We start from the raw sequence: 21374 nt of genomic DNA, 5'->3' as shown, positions 1-21374 counted from the left end.
CAACAGAGCTTCCCTTCTGGCAGGAGAGACAGGCAATCAGAAGTGAGTGGAGAAACACATCAGTAATTCCAGATGGGGTGGTATCAGTCAGGATTTTTGTCTGCTTTGTTCAGCACCTGGATTCCCAGTGCCTAAAATAGTGTCTGGCTCACTGTTTGCACTTAATAAATATTTGCTGGCTGAACGAACAAGATGATGTGAAGGAAACAGCCAAGTGTTTCCGTGGGGAGTAATGGGGGTGGGGCAGGACCTGTTGTAGCGGGGCGGGGGCGGTCTGGGGGAGGACTGAGCTCCACCGGCCTCCTGAAGCCACCCTTTACGAGAAGGGGGTGGAACTAGAGCTCCTGACTGAGGGAGCAGTGAGTGCAAAGTCCCCGAGGGCAGGAAAGCAGTGGCTTCCAGTTGGGGGATGGGGATTGCCAGATGAGATCAGAGGGTAGGCCAGTACTCTCCGGACCTCTTTCCCTGGGGAGGCGTTCGGATTTATTCAAATTGCTGTAGGGAGTCACTGGAGGGTTTTTAGCCCAGGAGTTAAATAATCTGATTTGCCTTTCTAAAGGGTCCCTGTGACTCCTGGGTGGGGAGGCGGGGTAAGGCCGGTGAAGAGGCGTGCACAGGTGTGAGAGATTTTAGAGGCGGTAGCGGTAGGATTTGCCGATGGATCGGGTTCTGGAGGCCAAGGAAACGGAGGGTGGCTGGCTTCTGAGACTCCTGGCTTAAGCGGCTGAGACGAAGCTCCGCTTTGGACATTTCAGACTTGAGGTTCTGTGAGGCGTCAGCATTTAGATATGTGAGTCTGGAGCGCAGAGGAGGGGAGAGCTGGGATAGAAACTTTGGAGTCTTGAGCCCTGGAGGTGTTTAAAGCTAAGGCGTGGATGCGATCACCAAAGGAGAGTGTTTTACTGAAGGAGAGTGCCCCCACGTCAGAGCCTGAGAAACTCCAGCACCTGGTGGAAAGGTGGTGCGGTACTGGGAAAGCAGGGCAGTGGCCTGGGAGGGAGGGGAGGCACCTCAGAGGGGGTGGTGGCCTGGGTTTCAGGGAGGGAACTAGCTGTCCTGTTGAGTACGGAGAGGACAGGAACTGTGGTTGGCTTTGGTCACACGAAGACCTTTGGGAGGAGCACTGGGGTCAGGCCAGGTGTGTTGAGTAGAAAGGAAGTGAGTAGAAGAGGAGGCGGCAGGGCCTGAGAAGCGCAGGGCGAGCGGCCTGTCCGGGAAGCCGAGGAGGGTCAGGTGAGGGCTCACACGTGTCGGGTCCTGGTCCCCGTGCACCAGCAGTGGGCCCCTGCCTTGGGCCTGCATCAGGAGCCTCTGAGCGGAATCCCTAGAGATGAGGGCTGGATTGGGCGCCCCCGCCCCCCGCAGTGGTCTTCAGTAGCTCTCTGAGCTCTGTCTCCCTCTCTCCTTGGAGGGCTCGCTTTCCGCTCTTGCAGTCACCCAGCCCTGTGCTCCCCACTCCCTGCCCCATCTCTCTGAGTCCGGGGTGCCTAAGGAAGAGCACTGTGCACCTGGCTTCCCTCAGAGGGCCCTTCCGCCCTTCCCAGAGCTGAGAGCGGGACTTGGTCTGCACCGGTGGCTTTGCTCTGGAAGGTTCCTTGGTGTGTTTGGCCTCCGGAGAAGTCCGAGGTCTATTTCAGAATATTTGGGTAGCTGGGACCTTGACCTCCCCGCAGTGCTTGGCTGTGTGGTGGGGTTGGGGTGCGGGTTAGAATGTGTTTGGCTTATTGGGGAGACAGTGTAGGGTTGGGGACAGCCTAAGCTCTAATGCTCCTGTTGAATGAGTGACACCCAGATATTTGAGTCTTTGGGTTCCCCAGTGGTTTTGTTAAATGCTTTCTCTGCACCTGGTTAACCAGTGTTTTTACACCTGTTATCTTCCGAGGATAGTGTATTTCCTCATTTTGTACCTGAAGAAACTGAGCTTCAGGAAAGTGGAAGAACTTGCCCAAAATCCCACAGTTGCTAAGGAACACAACTAGAATTGCCACTCAGCCCCGCAGACCTCCCAATCACGCCGCTTCTGACTGACTGATTAACCCTATAGATGAGGAGGTGATGGTGGGTGTAAGGGGCCTGGTCCCCCACTGCCCCTCAGGAATAGTGGCCATGTGCTCTGCTGGGGCTGCAAGGCATGCCTGCTGCCTCCTAGCCCCTGTTTCCTCTAGTGCTCGTCTCTCCCCTTCCCCCCTCCCCCTCCCCCAGCACACACACCAGTTGCTTTAGGCTCCAGGAAGATGGAAAGAGGCAGACCTTGAACTTGATCAAGCTCTGGGGACTCTTGGGGCCCAGGGAGCTCACAGCTTCTGGGAGGCTCTTTATGCCGCAGGGCTTGCACGGCTGCTAAACTTGGCAATATGGAAAGCCAGCTCAGCTGCAGCAAGTCCCCTGGGAGACACCTGAGGAGGCGGGGGCCCGCCCCTCACTAGGGAGTGGGGAGGCTGAGGTCCAGAGCTGCCTGGGTGGGGCTGGGCTCTACCTGGAGAGGTGATGCCTTATGCTGCCTCCTGACAGGCCATGTGGTTTTGCGCCCTTGCACCCTCTCCCTACCCAGCAGACCCCAGTTAGCCTGGGGGGTGGGGTGGGCCAGAGTCAGGCTGTTTTTATGTTGCAAAGAATTCAGGCTACAGCCCAGCCTTTCTCAGCCTTTATGGCCTTATGACCTGGATGCTTCTGGAGGACGGTGGGCATCTGGGACATGCTAGAGGGCGGTCTTGCCTGGTAGTCACTGAGGGTCCCAGTTGGACCCCCTCTTTACAGAAATAAACTGCGGCCCAGAGAAAGATGTGACTTTCCCAGGGTCACTACCCAGGAAGCTAGTTTCCCACTTTGTGTCTCCCAGCATATCCTGGGGCAGCGTCCTTCATCGTAGCTAAACCTGCCGGTCTTTATTAAGTGCTCACTGGAAGCCAGGCTTTGTTCTGTAACTCATTGACTCCTCACAGCAAGCCCGTGAGGCTGAGTACTATTATTATTGCAGAGGGCGAAACAGTCCCAGAGAGGTGACATGACTTGTCCAAGAACAAAAGGTCGCAAGTGGCACAGTCCAGATCTGAACAGTCTGGCTTCAGAGCTCATGTTCTTAACCACCAGGCTACACGGCTTCAGACTTACTTGACTGCCAGGCTCCAAAGAAGCGTACTGAGGGTGGTAAACCCTTGGATGACCTGGCCCCTGCAGAGTTAGGTCTGAGGACTCCGCCTGGCCTTGGCCTTTCTGATAGGATGGCTGTACAGCACCTATGCAGCCACCCCTGGTGCCCGGAAATGACCCATCTTTCTTGCAGGGCTTGCTAGCCCAGGTACTGAGGCCCAGGCCGTTACTCTCTCCTTTCCTCTCCCCTGCCCACCCTTGGAGCCTAGGGGCCCCAGGAGAGCCCCCATCCCTGCAGCCCCTCCTCTTCCCTTCCTTTGGACCTTGGTCTGCTTGCCCGAACCCTGAGGTTGGAAGGACGGCTCCCTTACCTGCCCCCTCTGACTGTAGAGCCTGTTTGGGAAGGGACGAGGGCCTGGCTGTTGGATGCCCCACCCCTGCAGGGGCTGCGGACCCCCTCTTTTCTCCTCCCTCTCCTTGACTTTCCTGTGCCTCATGATTTCCAATCTTCTCATCTGTGAGAAGGGGGAAAGAGTAGAACCCACCTCACAAGGTTTTGAGGCCTAGACTGAAAGCCCAGTGTTTGGGCACCTGCGACAAATGATTCCTCCTCCTCGCCTGCGTGTTTGAAGGCAAGATGCTAGTCGATATGGAACGGGAGGGGCCTCTGGAGGGAGCAGGTGGGAGAAGAATCCTGGCTTTGGCTGACCTCACGTGGCTGGGCCCTGGCTGGGCCGCTCTGTGCCATCCTGGGCGAGTCAGGAGCCTCTGCCCGCCGCATCTTCCTCCTCCGTAAGATGAGTCCAGCTGCTGCCTGTCTTGTGGTGTGGTTGTGAGGAGTAATGAGACGCTGCTGTGAAGTGCTGAGTGCTGTGCCGGCCCGTTGTGAGTGCTTAAAAACTCTGCCCTTCCCACTCTTATTCTTGAGATGTAGCCTCCTTGTTTTGGGGTTTTGGGGGTTCTTCAGATGAAATTCGGATTTTTACTGTCGTGCATTTTGTCTAAAATCTTCCCAAGGCCTCTAATCTGATCATGACTTTTGAGGGATTTTTGGGTTTTTGCTGTCTTGTTTCCTGTACAGAAAAAGGGAGGTGTGTCTTTAAGTCCCCAGCAACCCAAGTGGGACACTGGCCCTTTAAAAGCACATTACGGAGAGTTGGAACTTAGCCTTTGTTTGACTAGCTATGATCAGTCCCAGCGGACAGGGCTGGAATGGTATGTCTAGGACCAGAGCAGGGCCGGACTGGCTGGGCCCGGTGGGGGACAGCGGGCAGCGGGGTGGCTGGCCTGGGCCTGGAGAGCCTGGTGGCCGCGCTGAGGGATGGTGAGTGACCTGATGGCCTGAGCGGAGGTTGGGGTGAGGGAGGCCAGGAAAGAAGGCAGGAGGGAGGCTGCCAGTCTCGGCCCCTGACCAGCCTCCTGGGCCCAGGGAGAACTGAGGCGGGTGGGAGCGGCCGGTCAGAGAGGATGCCCAGTTTCGGGAGGGACTCAGTCATTCCCCAGCTATGGTGCCTCTGCCTCTCTGTGGACGTCCACCACCGGCCCAGAATGTGGAAGCAATTAGGATGGCCCAACAAAAAGCGAGAAACCGAGGAGCAGTGTTGCTGTTTTTAGTGTTTGAAAGAGAGGAAACGCAGTGTCAGTGGCTCCTTTCCACGAGCAGGCCTGGTGGTCTCTGTGGCTGTACCGAGAACCGAACCGGGAAATGAGCTTGGCCTTTGCTCCGAGTCGCCGAGCCCGGGGCTGCCCTGGGTGGGGCTGCGCTGGGGTTTGGAGGTCGTGTCATCCCTGCCCCAGCCCCGGGTCCCAGCTGGACTCTTCTGTTTCCCTCCTTCTCCCTGCCTCTGTCTGTTCCCTGATCCGTTGGCCTGCAGGCCGGCGGTGTGTCTGAGCCTGGGGTATGTTTTGCTCTAGCTTAAATGTTTGAAACGGTTGTCCGGAGCCAGGCCCCTGTGATGCGGCAGTCTCTACTGGGGAAGTACCCCATCACCAGAGAAGTCGGGGGGTTTGGCTTGTCACACACTGTCCTGTGGAGGGATTGTGAGGGGCAAATGAGCCGCTGCTGTGAACTGCCAGCCCTGCGCCTGGCTTCTTACAAGTCTCCGTGTCCCTTAGTCCTGCCCACGTTCACTACCACTGCTGGAGTGCTGCCGGTGGATCAGACTCCTACAGCTATGTGTCCTCACCATTTTCCAGACAGGTGACAAAGGCAGGGCTCAGTGGAGTTCTGGTGACCCATGAGTTTTTTACTTGAAAGTTGGTGCATTTAATCACACAATCTCTGTAGGTTTGGTGAAAGCCTGAGGCGTTGACAGGCAGTGAAAAGAATTTGGAGTTGGAGCCCAGATGCCAGGCCTCCAGCCCTGCCCCAGTGCCTGTGACCTGTGACCTTGGGCAAGCTGCTGGACCTCCCTCCCTGAGCCTCCACTTCGCAGGGGTGGAGTGCTTAGGGGAAACCCTGGAGGAAGGTGTCGGTTCTTCTGGGGGGGCGGTGGGCAGCACGGAGGGGTGGTCTTTGAGCTGGGCATTGATGGATAAGGCACACTTGCTGCTGGGCACGTTCTGAGTGTATGTGCACAGCCCAGTGTGGCTGGGTTGAGACGCACCTTGGAGGCTGTATTTAAGGCGTTGCTGGTTGGAATCCTGTGGGCCGGTGGCAAATGACAGGCAGGGCTAGCTTATCCTAGAGTCAGTGGGGAAGGGGGTGGGGGGGGAAGGGGGTGGGCTCTTGGAGTCGGTGGGGGGGGGCGGTGGGGGGCGGACGGGAAGAGGGTGGGCTCTTGGGCACACTCTCTGGCCTTGGGAAGCTCCTCACGGCTTCAGGGCATGTTTCCTTAACTGTAGTTGGGCGGCTGGGCCACATGAGCAATGGAGTCCGCTAAATGCAGAGCCAGGCCTTCCCTGGTGGCGCAGTGGTTGAGAGTCCGCCTGCCGATGCAGGGGACACGGGTTCGTGCCCCGGTCCGGGAAGATCCCACATGCTGCGGAGCGGCTGGGCCCGTGAGCCATGGCCGCTGAGCCTGCGCGTCCGGAGCCTGTGCTCCGTAACGGGAGAGGCCACAACAGTGGGAGGCCCGCGTACCGCAAAAAAAAAAAAACAAGAAAAACCCGCGGAGCCAGGGCCTGCCTGGTGCACGTGCCAGGTGTGTGGGCTGTTGTGGGTGAGGCGGGAGCTGGAGAGCCACGGTTGGGTCACTGGGAGCAGGAGGAACTTGGCAGCCACGCCCTGCTTTTGATATGCGTTTTTGCCTCTGCTGGCGGCCTGGGAGCCTGTGGCTTATTGTCAGCACCCCCCACCCCCCCGCCCCCGCTCCTGCTTTTTTGCTGCTGTTGAGCACTCCTGGCTGTCTCCTGTGAGTTTCGGTCTGGGAAGCGGAGCTCTGATGCCCTGCTGGGACTCCCAGACACCAGGCTTTGGGAGGATGGGGAGCTGGGCTCCCAAGGCCCCCAGGCTTAGCGCTGGCATGCTGGAGGCACTCAGTAACTATATACTGGGGCGCTGGATTAACTCAAACCAGGCGGGGTGGGTGTTCGCATATCAGACCTCCATCAGGCTCTGGGAGGAGGGCACGCAGCCCACTTGTCAGGTGAGAAAACTGAGGTGCAGGAGAGACCAACCCGAGGTCTCCCTTGGCCCCTTCCCCTTCCCCTTCGTGTCTTTGCCTCGTCTCCCTGAGGCCACAGAGCCCCCCTGTCCTAAGTGGTGGCGGGACAGGAGATGGGCATTGCTGCTAGAACCTAGGGTGCCCGTCTCTCCTTAAATGGGGACGTGGAGGTGCCTACTTAAAGGAGAAGTGCTGCAAGGTGGGAAGGGGCAGAATGCCCAGGGTAAGGCAGGGCTCCCTGCGTGTCAGGTTACACCTGTAGCACCAAAGGTGATGTCTTCCCCGTTTTACAGATAAGGAAACTGAGACGTGCAGGTTATTTAATTTGATCAAAGTCACAGAACTTTATGTTTACATGTGTTTGTTTTTAAGGAAGGAGGCCTCACCACATTAGACCAGTCATCAACCAGCATGGTGCCAGGGGCTGGGGCTGTGTTGACACGTGGCTGGCCCTTGGTTGAGGTAGGAAGCTTAATGCCCAGGGATGGGGGAAGGACAGTCCCCAGATCACCTTGTCACCCTAACGTGAACGACTTGCACAGCACCAGAAGACCACCTGGCACGGCACCTGGGTCTGGGATGGAGGGGTAAGAGGGGAGAAGATGACATTCTTTGGAGGGGTCTGCTGAGCCTAGGAGGGCTTCCCGGAGGTGGAGAGCTGGGAGGAATTAGATAAGCAAGAGGGAAGTTGCTTCCTTGGGGAATGGAAGCCTTGGTTTTCAGTTTGTTCTTTGTTTTCATTTCATCATCCTTCCCCACTTGGGTCATGGGTCCCCAGGGCCTGAGGCAGCTGTTGGTATTTATGGTCCTGGGTGGAGGTGGGGGAACGAGTCAGAAACTAGTCCTACAGTCGGCGGTGTGATCTGTGGGACCAAGGGGACGCACGGGCCGTGTTCACACATGTGAGCTTGCAGGGAAGGGACAGCACGGCCGGGGCCTCGGTGGTTCTCCAGAGTCTTCCTAGTGGAGGAGCTGAGTGCCGGGCCGTGGGCCAGATGGGGCTGCTGCTGTGCTCCTGCCTGGGGGTGCTTTACTTGGGGGAGCTGAGGGGACCTTAGGGCTTGGGGTGTCATTCTCCTTCATCTTCCTGAGCGGCCGGGCTGGGCTCGGCGGTTTCTCCTGGGGACCAGGAAGGGACGGAGAGCTGTCCCCGCTCAGCAGCAGCAGGAGCACTTGGCCCTCAACTCGCTTTCGATTTGCCCAAATCTCATCCTATTCAATGAATGTTCCTCAGATTCTCTTCTTTTAAAATTCAGGGCACTTTGCTCTTCTGCTGAGGTTTATGAATGTTTAAAAACTCCTTTGTGGTCCCCAAAGTCATTTGACAAGTCTGACAGCTATTGATTAAAAACCGGAAATTATTCAGGCTGCGGGATAACTTGGGGGAATAGATGGAAAGTTTTTTGTTTCTTCTCTCTCTGTGTGCCCCTTGCCCTCCCCTCTCCCCCCAAAAAAGATACAGGGATGTGGGGAGGTAAATGTGTCCCTGAATGTTCTTTGAACACTCCCTTGGGCTGCAGAATTATCCTGGAAAGGGTGGGATGGGGGACGGTCAGGATGCTGAGGGGCGCCTCTCCAGCTCAGGGGCCAGAAGCAGCCCCCTCATGTCCCTGGCCTCTCCCCACGTCAGCAACAGGCAGCAAGGAGGTTTTGTGACGGGATTCTGGGTGGCTGGGAGGAGGAATAGTGGTGGTTAGTGTATGGTCCCTTATGTTAATGGGGAGTTGACATGTTGGGGGTTCGGTCACAGTCTCTGAAGTAGCTCAGCAGGTGAGAAAGCAGCAGCTGTCGCAGTGTCGATTGTTCAGCATATACGGGGCACCCCTGGAGCCAGGCCTCGGGCTGTGCTGTAGCCGTGGCACGTGAGGAGACATCCCATCCTCCTGTCTTGGTTGCCGGCACGTGGACTCTCCTTTTCCAACTCAGCCCTGCGGTGTCGGGAAGGCACAGGCTCCCAGGGATAGGGTGAGGCAGGAGACCGGGCACCTCCCAGCCCAGGGCTCAGTGTGAGTGTGCGGATGGACTCACACTGGTTCTAGTGACTGCTGGGATCTGCCCCTCTGCCTTGGACCGAGAGAGCCCTGGGCCGAGATGGACCAGGCCTCTACGCCCTGTCATCCCAGGAAGCCTTCCCAGGCAGGGCGGCCAGCCTCCCTGCCTTTTAAGGACAGGCTCTGTCTCCCCAGGGTCCTGGGAGCCACCAGGCAGCTGCATTCTTCTCCCCTCCCCTGGGACCCCAGCGGGGCCAGGAGTGAGCGCTGGCCTCAGCAGCCGGTTCCCAGGCCAGCGGGGCAAGGCCGGGCCTGGGGAGGAGACGGCTCCGCTGGATGTTCTGGGGGGGCGGGGGGGCTCTCTGCCTTGTCTGTGTCATGCTGCCTGATTCTCAGGAGCTCAGCGCCCTCCCCCTGACTGTGCCCCGGGACCTGGCTTCTTCTGCTGTGGGCACAGCTCCCTGGATCTGCCTGGCTGTGACAGGTGGAAACATGGTTGGCATGTTCTGACCGACTCCAGAGTCCACGGGTTCTGCCAGCCCTCAAGTGGGCATCTCCTCCGTGGAGACCAACCTTGTCCAGGATTTCTGCCCCGTCCAGGCCTGGTTGTGGCTGTAGGCAGTGGCGTGGGACCACACAGGCGTGCAGGTGAGAGGCCAGGTCTCGGGGTCACAGGCCGAAGGGCTAAAGTGGGCCCTCAGCAGGGTCTGCTGCCCACCCAGAGACACCCTCTTTCTTCCTTACACTTCAAGAAATTAGGGGCTTTTTATTGCGTTTTTGTTTTTAGGGGGGGCTTTTTGGAGGCATCCCAGAGCATTTGGCTAGTTGTAGTTTGTTTGCAGATGGGGGAAACTGAGCCTGGAGAAGGTAAGAGATTTGAGTGGTCAGGGGAAAAGAACAGAGAACGGCCTGCAAAATCCCTCTCGTTACCCCAAACATCAGGAGCGTCATCTCCCCTAGAAACGCCAGCCTTGATGCCGGTGTGTAATCCTTAATCGGCCTTGTTCACAGCTGTGTCCGCGCTCCTACAGGGGTGTCTGGCATGAGACAGTGACTAGAGCAGACAAAAGAGGATGGGGACCGGCATGAGTGACTGGTGTGGTCGCTGGCGTTGACTCCTGTTCCCCCGAGCACCTCCTTGCCTTGTCTCAGTTGACGCTCTGAGGAGCCCTGGGAGGAAGGCATGTCAGTTCTCCCTGCTTAGAGATGGGGAAACTGAGTCCTAGAGAGTGGCACGAGTTAAAAGTACTCATGGTTGTGTGTTTTATAGGGAATGGAGACTAGATTTGCTCCTACAGCCGGGCACCCTTGGTGCTAGGGCCTGCTGCCCTCCTGCCCGTTCCCAGCGGCAGGTGTGTGGGCTGCGTGTTTATCCCTGGGGCTTAACTCCGCTGCCTGCCTGCCTGTTATGCCAGCAGCCCCCAAGCAGCGCGGGCAACGCCTCCTCGACATGTCTAAAAGAGAGCTCGCAGCTCCTGCTTGCATGCCTCCAGAGACAGAGTGCCCGCTCCTCTAAAACCAAACCAGGCTGGCCCATTTGGGGACAGTGTGACTGAGCTGGAATTGGCCTCTCCTGGTCCCAGCCCTGCCCTCTGGGGGCAGGCAGGGCAGCTCCCTCTGCCCCTTGAGGTTTGGAAGGAGATTCTGAGCCTCTTACCTTCCAGGCTATCCAATCCCACTCTCAAACTCTCCCCACCCGTAGCTGGGAACATCCTCCCCGAGTCATATAGAGCTTTTTAATTATCACAGGTTTTATTTTCAGGTCTCCTCCCTCCTTGAAATAATAGGGAATTTGCTAAACTTTTGTGTCGCTAACCTTTTAAGAGAAAAAAGGACGGAGTTGAAAAACAGCTCATGGGTTGGCTGGAAGGCTATCAGATAAGGCTGTGGCCCAGGAGCCAGGACAATGTCCCGTTGTTCCTGGCCCCCGCCCTCACAGTGGGCTGCTCTTGGTGCCTGGCTATATCTCCAACAGCGGCTCCGCCCGTGCCTGTGGCGTGCCCACATTTCCCGGGCTCCTGGGTCCTGGGCACGGCTGCCCGACCCCAGCCAGCCCCGCGGCTCTTCCACCCGACCTGGAGCGAAGCGGGTCACGGCAAGCAGGTCAGCTGGCTGTGGCCCTGCGTGGCCGCCTGTGGGCAGAGGGGAAGGCGAGGCTTGGGCGGACAGCGTTAGGCTTGGAGTCTGCTGAACGGGGTTCCAGTCCCCCTTGGCCACTTGCTGCCTGTGCGATCTTGGGCACGACACCTGGCCTTTCTGAGGTGCGGTACCTCAGTCCTGATGGGTTCTCATGAGAACTGGGTAAGGAGACAGGTGGGAAAGTGGTGTGGAGTGGGGCTCAGCCACCCGGCCCGGGTGTGAGCACTTGTCTGTCTGGAGAGACCAGGGACAGTGTGATGGTGGCAGCATTCGGACTGGGCTTTGAACACTGACAGAAAAGGCTGTTGTCGGGCAGAGAGTGGAGGGAAGGGTGGGACGGGTTCAGGAAACAGCCTGGGCAGAGGTCCCCCCAGAGGGAGGGAGTTCCTGCTGGCCTGGGACCCGCTGGCGAGGAGAGTCTAGGTCCTTTGCCAGGGTGTGGTGTGGCAGGGTTGGAGTTTCGGGGAGGGCTCAACCCCAGGGTGAAGCACTGAGACTTGATTCTCCGTAGGCTGTGAGGGGAGCGCCGAGGGCAGGAGTGACATCATGTTGGGCAGAGGGGCCCATCTGGTGGGAGGGCACTGCCCCCCAGGCCCTGGCCAAGACCTCTCAGAGGCAGAGGAGGTCAGGGCAGGCCTCCCTCCCCTGTGGCCTTGGCTCTCCTGTCTGTGACCTGAGAATCGTGGCACCACCCCCCCTCCCAGGAAGTGTGAGGATTCCATGGCATGGAGGACGCAGGTAAAGGCCACCTGAACAGCTGGTCCAGGTCAGGAAGGGGGACTGCAGGGGACATGGGGCCTCTAGTGACTGGGGGGCTGTTGAAGGTCTAGAGCATCAGCTGGGTCTGGGACGGTCTCGGGAGGATGCGGCTGTGGTGGAGGGTGCAGCCACAGAGGGTTGGATGAGCCCCTGACCTTGGGAGACATGGAGGGAGCGCCCCATACCTGGACAGATCAAGAGCAGGGGTGTTTCTTGGAGATTCTGGGCAAGCACCAGGGTGCTGCTCTTGGGAACTGGCCATGCGCAGGCGGCTGCCCCGAAGGCCGGCGCTTTCTCCCACTAACAGCGTCTGAGGGACCAGGGAGGATTGTCCTCATCCCAGCTGACCTCCTCCCCCTCCCCCAGGCTTAGCTGACCTCAGCTCCTGCGGTGTTGGGGCTTTGATCCAGGAACTCTGAATCTTAGCGCTGATCCAGACCCAGCCCTCCCCACGAGGAGCCCCCTTCCTGGTAAGGAGACAGCTCTGTGACAGGCCTTCCCAGCACAGCCTAATGAACGTTAGGGTTTGGGGTCGCTCTCTGCCTTGGGAGTCTGAGAAGGCTTCCTGGAAGAAGGGGCTCTGATGCTGGGTATTGAAGGTTGGATAGGACAAGGGGATTTCTAGGTGGAGGGAACTGCCTGTGCCTGGAGACCTGCCTGAGGGAATCATGACCCCTGGGGAAGAGGAGCCCAGGGTGAGGTGGGACAGGCAGATGCACCCCGGCCAGCAGGGCTGCAGCTGAGCCCATGTGGTCTTGATGGGAAACCCCCTCTTCATGACTCCATCGCCTGGGGGAATGCCTCTCCCCGCAGACCCTCTCTCCAGCACTTCCGTGTGTGCGTGTTACCATTTATTGCTATTTGAGACAGAATCCTTCTTTCTCTTTCAGATGAGGAAAGGGCCCCTGGGGGGGTTGGGGCGCGAACAGGGGTCACTTCAGGAGGAAGCTGAGACCCTGAGCCGGTCACCTGCCTTCCCTGAAGCAGGCCTTGCAGGGGTCCGGTGGGCGTCCTCCTCTCAGCCTTGTGAGGATTCAGCCAGGTGCTGTGTGTGCTCTTTCCTGCGGGCACAGCCCAGGGCGAGCCTGGCCCAGGTAAGGAGGGCCAGGCGCGTGGAGCCCACAGCACTGCCGTGAGACCTGGTTCTGTGGCCTCTCTGACCCAATGTGGTGTCCCTGGCAGGGTTGTGAGGAGGAGCTCAGACCTGGGCTGTGGGGATAACCTGCGCGAGCAGAGGTCCCCGCGACGGATTTTGTCTTCCTGGGTGCCATCTCGCCAAAGACCGAGGCTCTGGTCCCCAGATGCCGCAGGAGGTCCCCGGCGGGGCCGTCACAGACTGAGCTGATCACTGGGCGAGGCCACACAGTGGGTGTGTTGGGCCAGCTTCTCTTCCCACCCCAGCCTCGGGACAGCAGAGGCCCTGCATACGATGGCGATGGCGTCAGAGCACAGACCTCCACACCACAGAGGGCAGCCATGAGCGGGACTCCCAGACCAACCTGTGTCCTCCTTCCAGCAGGGGGCCTCGGGCAGATGCAGGGACTGCTGCTCCCTGAGCCCATCTTACCTTTCTGTGAAATGGGTAGATGAGTGTTCCTGGCAGAGTTGTGTACAGTTGAAAGTGACCAGCTGGGTGCCCTGGCCAGGTGGAGGTGGGCGCCCGCCAAGCTTCCTGGGTAGGGGCACCGTGCCTGCTTGCCGCCCTCTTGGATCATGGTCCCTCCTGGGACGGGCTTCTGGCCCAGCCTGGGAAGGCAGGAGCTGGAGGTGAGAAAGGAAGTGCCCAACAATGCTGGCTGCAGCAGAGGTGGGCCGGGTCGAGGCCTGCCGTGGGTGATTGATGGGGCAGGAGTCCCTGCGGTGGAGTTTTAGGGGGTGCTGTGCTGTGGGCCTGCGACAGGGCTGGCTGACTTCCTGGAGGAGGTGGATCTTAGGCTGTGAGGTGGGCCTGCTGGGTCCAGTGACCAAGTGACCATTTTCCCTCCCTGAGCCCGTCATCTATCTTATCAGTCACTGCCACAGGAGCAGTCCCCTCTGCCAGGAGGTCCCACCCTGCAGGGTCACAGCAGACCAGCTCCCCTCTGGGCCCAGAGCTGCCCGTCAGGGCCTGATGAATAGGTGCCCCTTTCTCTCCCCCACGAGCCTTGTGGGGAGCTGGGGGCAGGTGGACTCCAGGCTGAGCGAGAAGGATATGCGTCTGCCTGTGTGTCAGAGAGCAAAGGCCCACTAGCCCTGCCCCATCATAGGGCAGTGGTCAGAGCCTGGCCCTCAACTCCACTCCCAGAAGCACCTGGGAGATCTAGGAGTAGCCACTGGGCCTCCCTGGACACCCCCCCGCCCCCCGCAGTGAGCTTGGGCTGCAGGGGTGGGTGCGGCCCCTGCTTCAGATCCTCCCAGTTAGAGAATCCCTGGGGAGGTGGGGAGGGTCAGGGCTGCCCACCTGTGGCCAGAATGCCTTAGCCATGAGCTTCCCGTAGTCCTCCATTCTGTCAGGAACCTTCCCAGTGAGGCCTGGGCCAGTTGGGGCCTGCTTGTGGGCAGGATGGTGGGGAAGGAAGAGGAGGGTTCTGCAGCCACAGGTTCCGGGGTTTGGCTGCTTTGGGGTCTGGCCTGGGCCCGCTGGGCTCCTGGGCTGTAGAGCGGAGGCCCCTCTCCCTGGGCAGGCCCTGTCTGCTGAGTGTGCCTCTCTCTCCTCTCCCCAGCCGGCTCGTTCAGGTGCCCCAGGCAGGAGGCGGTGCCGCAGCCTGCCAGCTCCTCCCTATGTAGAATACTTCCTGGGTGCCCGCTCCACCCGCCCCAGCTCCCAGCATCTTACCTGGCAGGGCTTTCCGGGCTGGGCCAGAAAGCAGCCTGATCTTGATCGGTGGGCTGGGTTTTCAGCCCTGGACAGCGGGCCTGGGGGCTCTGGGTCTCAGCCTTTCCGAGGTGGGTGATTTCCCCGGCAACTGAGGCAGGGCATCCCTTGCACTGAGGTATGGAGGGAGGCCCAGGGTGGAATCTCAACAGAGTGGATGGCAGACCCAGCCACCACATTGGTCAGTGCCATGATGGGGAGGAGGCTGGGCCGTTCGAGCAGGACGTGGAGGGTTTGTCACCGGGAGAAGCCTGTCAGCACCTGGCGTGGCAGCAGCAGTGCCTGTGTGCGGTGTGGTCTCCCAGAGAGGGTTCTGGAGGAGCAGAGGCACCACAGCTGTGCATGCCAGTGGCCTCGGGCCTCGAGTGCGTCCTGGGGAGGTTTGGCTGGGTTCTAACCTGACTTTAGCCTGCCTCACAGCTTCCCTCTGGTCCGCTCCCCTGGGAGCGTTCAGGAGTCCTGCCTGAGGGCATTGACTCGGCTCCAGGGATCTGAGCCCTGCTCTGCGCCGGCTTCATGCTGGGCATGCTGGGGGAGCCCAACTGGGTCTCCTGGGTTGGGCTGTGAGGTCCCCAAGAGCTGGGGTCCCAGTTCCAGCCCTGATTCCCATGCAGTGCCTAGCACAGGACAGCGTGTCAGGGAGGGCTGTTGCCATGGAGAAGTGTAGGGGCCAGAGGGTGGCCTCTGTCAGCCTGTGAAGCCCTCTGGGCAGGGTCTGTTCGGCTCATCTCTGGATTCCTGGGTCCACACATGGTGGACCTCAGGCCCTCTTACCACAGGTGGTTATGGAAATGGGTTACGGGGTGTATGTGCCCTACAGGGAGGTCTGTGGTGGTCCTGCCAGGCCTCACTGACCTGAGAGAGGGTCTTTGGCGAGACAGGGAGAGATGATGGCCTGAGCCTTGGACCCGGAGGCCAGGAGCTGAAAGGCAGAGGGTGTTGGGGGAAGGAGGTCTGGGTGAGCTAAGGCCAGGGTTTGGACTGTGGACGTGAGTAGGGGCGAGGCCTGCCCAGCCTCTCCCGGGGTGGTCTTTGCAAGCCTGGCTGGTCCTCTGGCTTTTCCTGTGCCCCGGCTGTGGGAGGGGGCCCAGTGGGGCACTGCTGTGTGTCCTGTTGACTCTGGAAAGGGACGTTTGCCTTTCTGAGGTGGACTCTGTCGAGCACCGGAGCAGATGCCGTCTAAGGCGCTTTCCACGTGAAGTGCCGAGGAAACTGAGGCTCAGAGAGGGGAAGTGACTTGTTTAGGGCCACGTGGTAGGTGAGCAGCGGGCCCAGGTCCAAGACCAGGTCTGTCAGAGCCAGTCCTGGTCCAGGTTCCATTTGGGCATCAGGTGGAGTGAACTACCTGTGCTCTTTGTGCCTGTGCTGGACCCACTGACCCTGGCCTGACCCCCGAACCCCAGCCTGTGGACCCTGACTGAGTCTCAGCTCCTGGGCACCGTGCAGAGATGGCTGCATCCCTTCTGTTTTGAGCCTCACGGTCTGTAAGAAAGGAGCAGCAGAGTTCCCGGTGCTCCTGCATTGCCTGGGGCCAGTGGGCGGAGTGGGATGGTGTACAAGAAAGGGTTCTGTCGGCAGTGATGTCCTGGACAAATGTTGGAACAGGGCAACTGCTTCTGTTTTGGATGGGGACTGGAGCAGAGGGGAGGGGATGGGATGGTGAAGGCACCAGACCCCCAGAAGGCTGCCTGGGTCGGGTCCGCTCTTCTCTGTGGGTCTCGGGCTGCTGAGAAGCCAGGTCCAGCCCTACCCTGCACCCAGTGCTGACTTTCAACTCCTTACCTCCCCGCCGGCCACCCCCCACCCCCGCCACTTAGGGGCTGAGCCCTTTACCCAGAGTCCTGCCTTGGAGCAAAGGGACTGGCTGGTCTCTGTGACTCCAGCACCATGATGTCGCCTCCCCCCAACTCTGCCTTACGACAGAAAGGACCGTGGGAGTTGAGGGGAGTGATTGCCTCCAAATGGGGGGTTCTGGGCAGGCTTCCTGGAGGAGAAGGGAAGGGAGGGGACAGGGCAGGCCTGACCTGACGCACCCTGCTGCCCTCCCCCCAGGTCCCATCTGATGCCGAGGCTGAAGGAGTCTCGCTCGCACGAGTCCCTGCTCAGCCCCAGCAGCGCGGTGGAGGCGCTGGACCTCAGCATGGAGGAGGAGGTGGTCATCAAGCCAGTGCACAGCAGCATCCTGGGCCAGGACTACTGCTTCGAGGTGGGTCCTGCCGCAGGGGCGGGGCGGGTACTGGTGTCCTCTTCCCGCGAGGCCAGGTCTCCTCCAGACGCCCGCCTGGAGTGCTGCATGGCCTCTGCAGGGGCCAGGCTCTTTGGGACAGCGGCCAGGATCTGTCATAGCTCTTGCCTCCCAAGAGACCAAGTGGAGCTGGGAGACGGGGGCTTCATTCCTGCTCTGTGGCCTCCTTGGAGACAGACCAGCACTGTCCCCCATGCTGGGAAGTGCAAGAGGTCCAAGTGGGTGGAAGGGAGTTCAAGGCGTATGTGGAATGGCTCAAGCCCCAGAGCTGGTCTCGAGGCCTGCTCACCCCTCCTGCAAAACCACTCCAGTGCATTGTAGGGCAGTGGGGAGTGTCCCCTCTTCTGGCCCTGTCCCTGCCTCTGCGTGGTGAAAGCCAGAATCTTTCCTGCCCCGGCGTTCTGTGACCCAAGGTTTGAGAGCAGAGGGTCAGCCACCCGCCCTGACAGGGCTGTTACCGAGGATCACCTGTCCAGTGCTTCCCTGTAGATGGGGAATCTGAGGCCCAGTGAGGGCAAGACGATGTCAAAGGTCAGCCTACAAGCCTGAGGCCAAGCCAGAGCCAGGGTAACTAATGTCGCAGGTGTTGCTGGGAGTTCCTAATTGCTTCTCTAATTATTCATGTTCTCTTCCCACCTCTGTTTCTGGGAAGCTTCCCACCCCCAACAGTCTTGCATAATTAGGAGAGCTTTCTGACAGAGGTACGACCCTGGGACTAATAGGGCAACCTCCCGGCACCCCCAGCTCCAGGGGAAGAGGAGGGTGGTGCCTGGCATCTGTCCTAGCCCTGTGCCCACTGGGTGCCGTTTCTGGTTCAGGACTCCTGGCCCAGCTGGGCTCCTTCTGGCCTCCGACTTCTCTGCCTGGGGCGGGCTGAAGATGGTGCCTGCCCACTGGTCCACAGCAGGGGGTGCTGTGGCTTCTGAGGCCCGTGAATGGCTAGATAAGGCGTCTGGTTCCCTGGTAGAGACCTCGGCGTGCTGGGGACAGCGGGAACAGGGCAGGAACAGCTAGGGCTGGGCTTGCTCACCCGGAGGAGACCAGAAGATGGGCGAGTCAGACAGGGAGGGGAGGGTAAGGGTTCCAGGCAGGACCCCAGGGCCCAGCACACCCAGACAGCCCAGTTCTCAGTGCTCTAGTCTGGCCCCAAGTAGGTTAGCCTTCTGTGACCGCCATTGCTGTCACTGTCACTTGGCAAGAGAAGCGTCATCAGCAGGTGTCCGCTGAGGACCAAGGTGACCCTCGTGCCAACCCGTGGTTGTCTGCTAGGTGCCTGTGGCTCCACCGCTAGAGGGAGACTTGGGTGAAGCCTTGCTCTCTGACTCATGCGGGGGCCCGTGGCCTCTGCCTCCCACCATCTCCAGGAGAACGAGGTTGGACTCAGAAAGATGCTTTCCTGTGGTCAGAGGGCACCGAGGCAGGGGTGAGGAGCCAGGACCAGGCACGGGGCTGGGCCACCCTCCTGTCACTGTCTTGCTCTGGGACCACAGGTCTCGGTGCACCACCCGCAAATGAGAAATATGGGGGTCGTTGTTCTGCCTCCTGCCTGGGGCTGAGGTGCGGTCAGACCTGGCAGCCGAAACTCCCCCAAGTCCTGGAGGTCCTCCATCACGCCGCCTTGCTGCCTTCCCCTCCCCGTGACGCTGTCCTGCCCGTCCCCCACAGGTGACGACGTCGTCGGGAAGCAAGTGCTTCTCCTGCCGGTCAGCGGCCGAGCGGGATAAGTGGATGGAGAACCTGCGGCGAGCAGTGCATCCCAACAAGGTGGGCCTGTGTCCGCTGTCCCCAGAGCATGGGGGGTGGAGGCTAGACTCAGAGCAGAGCACAGACGCCGACGTGAGGGAGAAGGCGGAGGGGTCTCTGGTGTGGCCTGGGCTTGGGGGTGCAGGCAGCCTGCGTGTAGGCAGGGCCCAAGTGGGCCATAGTGCTGGGCTCTGAAAGAGGCTGACCCGTGCTGGGGGCCTCAGCCTTCGAAGCTGCACACTGAAGACGCTGGGCCAGAGAACTGAGCACTGGGGTTTTGGGTGCTGGTGTCCATCTGCCTGGAGCTCTTGACCCTCTCCCCCACCCTGGCTGAATCCTGCTCATCCCTTTGAGTCCAGCTTCGCTTTCTGTTCCCTCCTCCAGGCGAGCGCCGCCGGCCCAGGCTGGTGCCCTCCTGTGTTCCTACTGCCCCCAGGCTTCTCCCAGAAGGTTCCTGGGACCCTGACTGTCATCGCTTGCTTCTGTGTCTGCCTCCCTGGCCAGCTTGGCCTGGGCTGAGTCCTGGCCGCCATGACATTACTAAGGAAGGGCCTTAGTGATGGTCTTACCTCTAAGTGACTTTGCAGACCAGCAAACTACAGGGGAGCCAATAAGCGGCTGCCGTGTACCAGGCCTTGTGCTAGCTTCTTGCTCTGTACTCGGCTTTAATTCCCAAGGGAATAAAAAAAGGGAGTTGAGGCTTAGATGGTCACTTGCCCACGGTCAGTGAGCTAGGGCGAGGTAGAGCAGAGATCCAGCCCCATAGCCCCACAGCCGTCAGACTCCAGAGCTGTCCCTCGCCCGGGGCCCGGTCCCTCCAGGCTCCAAGAGCTCTTCCCCGCTACGGGCTGGGCGATGGGCAGGCGGCTGGGCCCCCAGTCACCGCGGCCCCCCTGTGCGTGTGTGCAGGACAACAGCCGGCGCGTGGAGCACATCCTGAAGCTGTGGGTGATCGAGGCCAAGGACCTGCCTGCCAAGAAGAAGTACCTGTGCGAGCTGTGCCTGGACGACGTGCTGTACGCACGCACCACAGGCAAGCTCAAGACTGACAACGTCTTTTGGGGCGAGCACTTCGAGTTCCACAACCTGCCGCCCCTGCGCACCGTCACCGTCCACCTGTACCGCGAGACAGACAAGAAGAAGAAGAAGGAACGCAACAGCTACCTGGGCCTGGTGAGCCTGCCCGCCGCCTCCGTGGCCGGGCGGCAGTTCGTGGAGAAGTGGTACCCGGTGGTGACGCCCAACCCCAAGAGCGGCAAGGGCCCCGGGCCCATGATCCGCATCAAGGCGCGCTACCAGACCATCACCATCCTGCCCATGGAGATGTACAAGGAGTTTGCCGAGCACATCACCAACCACTACCTGGGGCTCTGCGCCGCCCTCGAGCCCATCCTCAGCGCCAAGACCAAGGAGGAGATGGCATCGGCCCTGGTGCACATCCTGCAGAGCACGGGCAAGGTGAAGGTAGGTGTGTGGGCCTCAGGCAGGACCCCACCTCATGTTGCCCCGTGGGAGGCTGGGTGACGTGCTGGATTACCTACCGGTCCCCATGTCCACGTCATGGATTTCAGCTCTGGTGGAGGCACTGGTCACAGCCAGGTGAGTTTCTGAAACCCAAGAGATGCATCGTGGAGGGTGGGGACTTCGTGCTCCTTCGCCATGGTTGGAGCTGATCACAGAGGCGGGGATGGAGCCCCTGGACCGGAGCACACCTTGCAGTGAGGAAATGGGTTTAGGGACTTCACCCACTGCCCCAGAGGGCTGGCCCCTCCCTGAGGCTCGAGGCGAGCAGGCCACGAGGCCCACCTCTGCCGGCACACAGGTCCCAGCAACCCAGACACACACGTCCAGTGAGGTGTTGAGTTTGGGACACATCCCAACAGGTGACCGTCAGGGTGCAGGCCGCTGTCCGAGCCCCAGACTCCCCCGTCACTCCCAATTCACACACGTGGGACACAGTCACTATTGCAGCTGTCTGTTTGACAGGCAGCCTGCCACAGCTACAGCCGTCCCCAGCTCCAGAGTCTCCAGGAGTAGAGCTCATCTAAAGCCCTCCAGCAGGCCCTACTTCAGGGCCGGGGCAGGGCCCCTCTCGAGGCCTTTCACCTGCCTCCCCCTGCCAGACCACACCTCAGCCCCACCCACCTGGCTTTGGAGACAGGTAGGCTCCTTCTGGAAGGCTCCACACGCCTACCTGCCCATCGCAGTGGAGTGTGGTTCTGTGGGCCTCGAGGGCACACCTCCCCCTCTCCACCCTGCCCCCTCCCTTGGATGCAGTGGAGAAGGGCTGGACGTGGGGTCCGTCCACACTGCAGAGGCCGTGTGTGCTGGCCCCGGGAGCTGGGCCTCTGCCCTCTGGACGTGGTGTGGTTTGCGGCCTGTGGTGGGGGTGAGGGACTGCCCTGGTCAAGGTCCTGAGCCCTCAGCCTGGGCTTGGGGAAGACACGGGCGGGGCCGGGCCTCAGGTCCGCAGGCAGAGCCCAGGGCACGTGCTCCATCGGGGCCCTTATCCTCTATCTGTTCCCGGAAGGCCCTGGCCTCCTTCGGGCCCTTCAGAGCCCCTGCCTGTTGGGCTCATGGTGTGGGACCAACGCAGGAACAGGGAGGGGCGCTTTCCCGGCATGGGCCCCTTGGGGTCCGGCACTCGGTTCCTCCGCCTTGTTGGACCACCTTCCCCTGCCCCCAGCCTCCGACCTGCCTGGGCAAGGCTGCATGTGGGACCATCTCTTAATTTCTTGCTTAGCAGTGGGAAGGGGGCTAGAAACTAAGTGAATGGAAGCCGTGCCTCCGGGGGGAGTTCCGGGGAGGCAGCAGGGCTGCAGCAGCATCCTCTCTGTCTCTGTGTCTGTTCTTCCAGTACGTGGCCCCCGAGGGCTGGGCTGGCCTGGGAGTCTGACTCCGACCTGAAGGGACCTTTGCTCATACTCACAGCTGAGACAGAAGAATCA

The 21374-nt window shown here is 60.2% G+C and overlaps 1 protein-coding gene across 15 annotated transcripts in view; it reads left to right on the top strand.

Moving 5' to 3' along the window:
• The window catches only part of DAB2IP (DAB2 interacting protein), a 194836-nt gene that overhangs the window by 150006 nt on the left and 23456 nt on the right, over positions 1-21374 (top strand). For 11 of the 15 annotated variants that reach the window (XM_067743416.1, XM_067743423.1, XM_067743422.1 and 8 more), the window contains 3 exons: positions 16491-16644; positions 18349-18447; positions 19336-19890. In XM_067743416.1, the coding sequence (XP_067599517.1) occupies positions 16491-16644; positions 18349-18447; positions 19336-19890 (808 nt within the window). Of the gene's footprint in view, positions 1-4279; positions 4415-10655; positions 10790-16490; positions 16645-18348; positions 18448-19335; positions 19891-21374 lie in introns of those variants that run through there. The other 4 variants (XM_067743424.1, XM_067743427.1, XM_067743421.1 and 1 more) reach the window with 4 other exon arrangements.

Source organism: Pseudorca crassidens, chromosome 7 (assembly GCF_039906515.1).
Source record: "Pseudorca crassidens isolate mPseCra1 chromosome 7, mPseCra1.hap1, whole genome shotgun sequence".
Taxonomy (NCBI): domain Eukaryota; kingdom Metazoa; phylum Chordata; class Mammalia; order Artiodactyla; family Delphinidae; genus Pseudorca; species Pseudorca crassidens.
The sequence above is the reverse complement of the archived record's forward strand: the minus strand, read 5'-3'. Positions and strand labels throughout refer to the sequence as shown.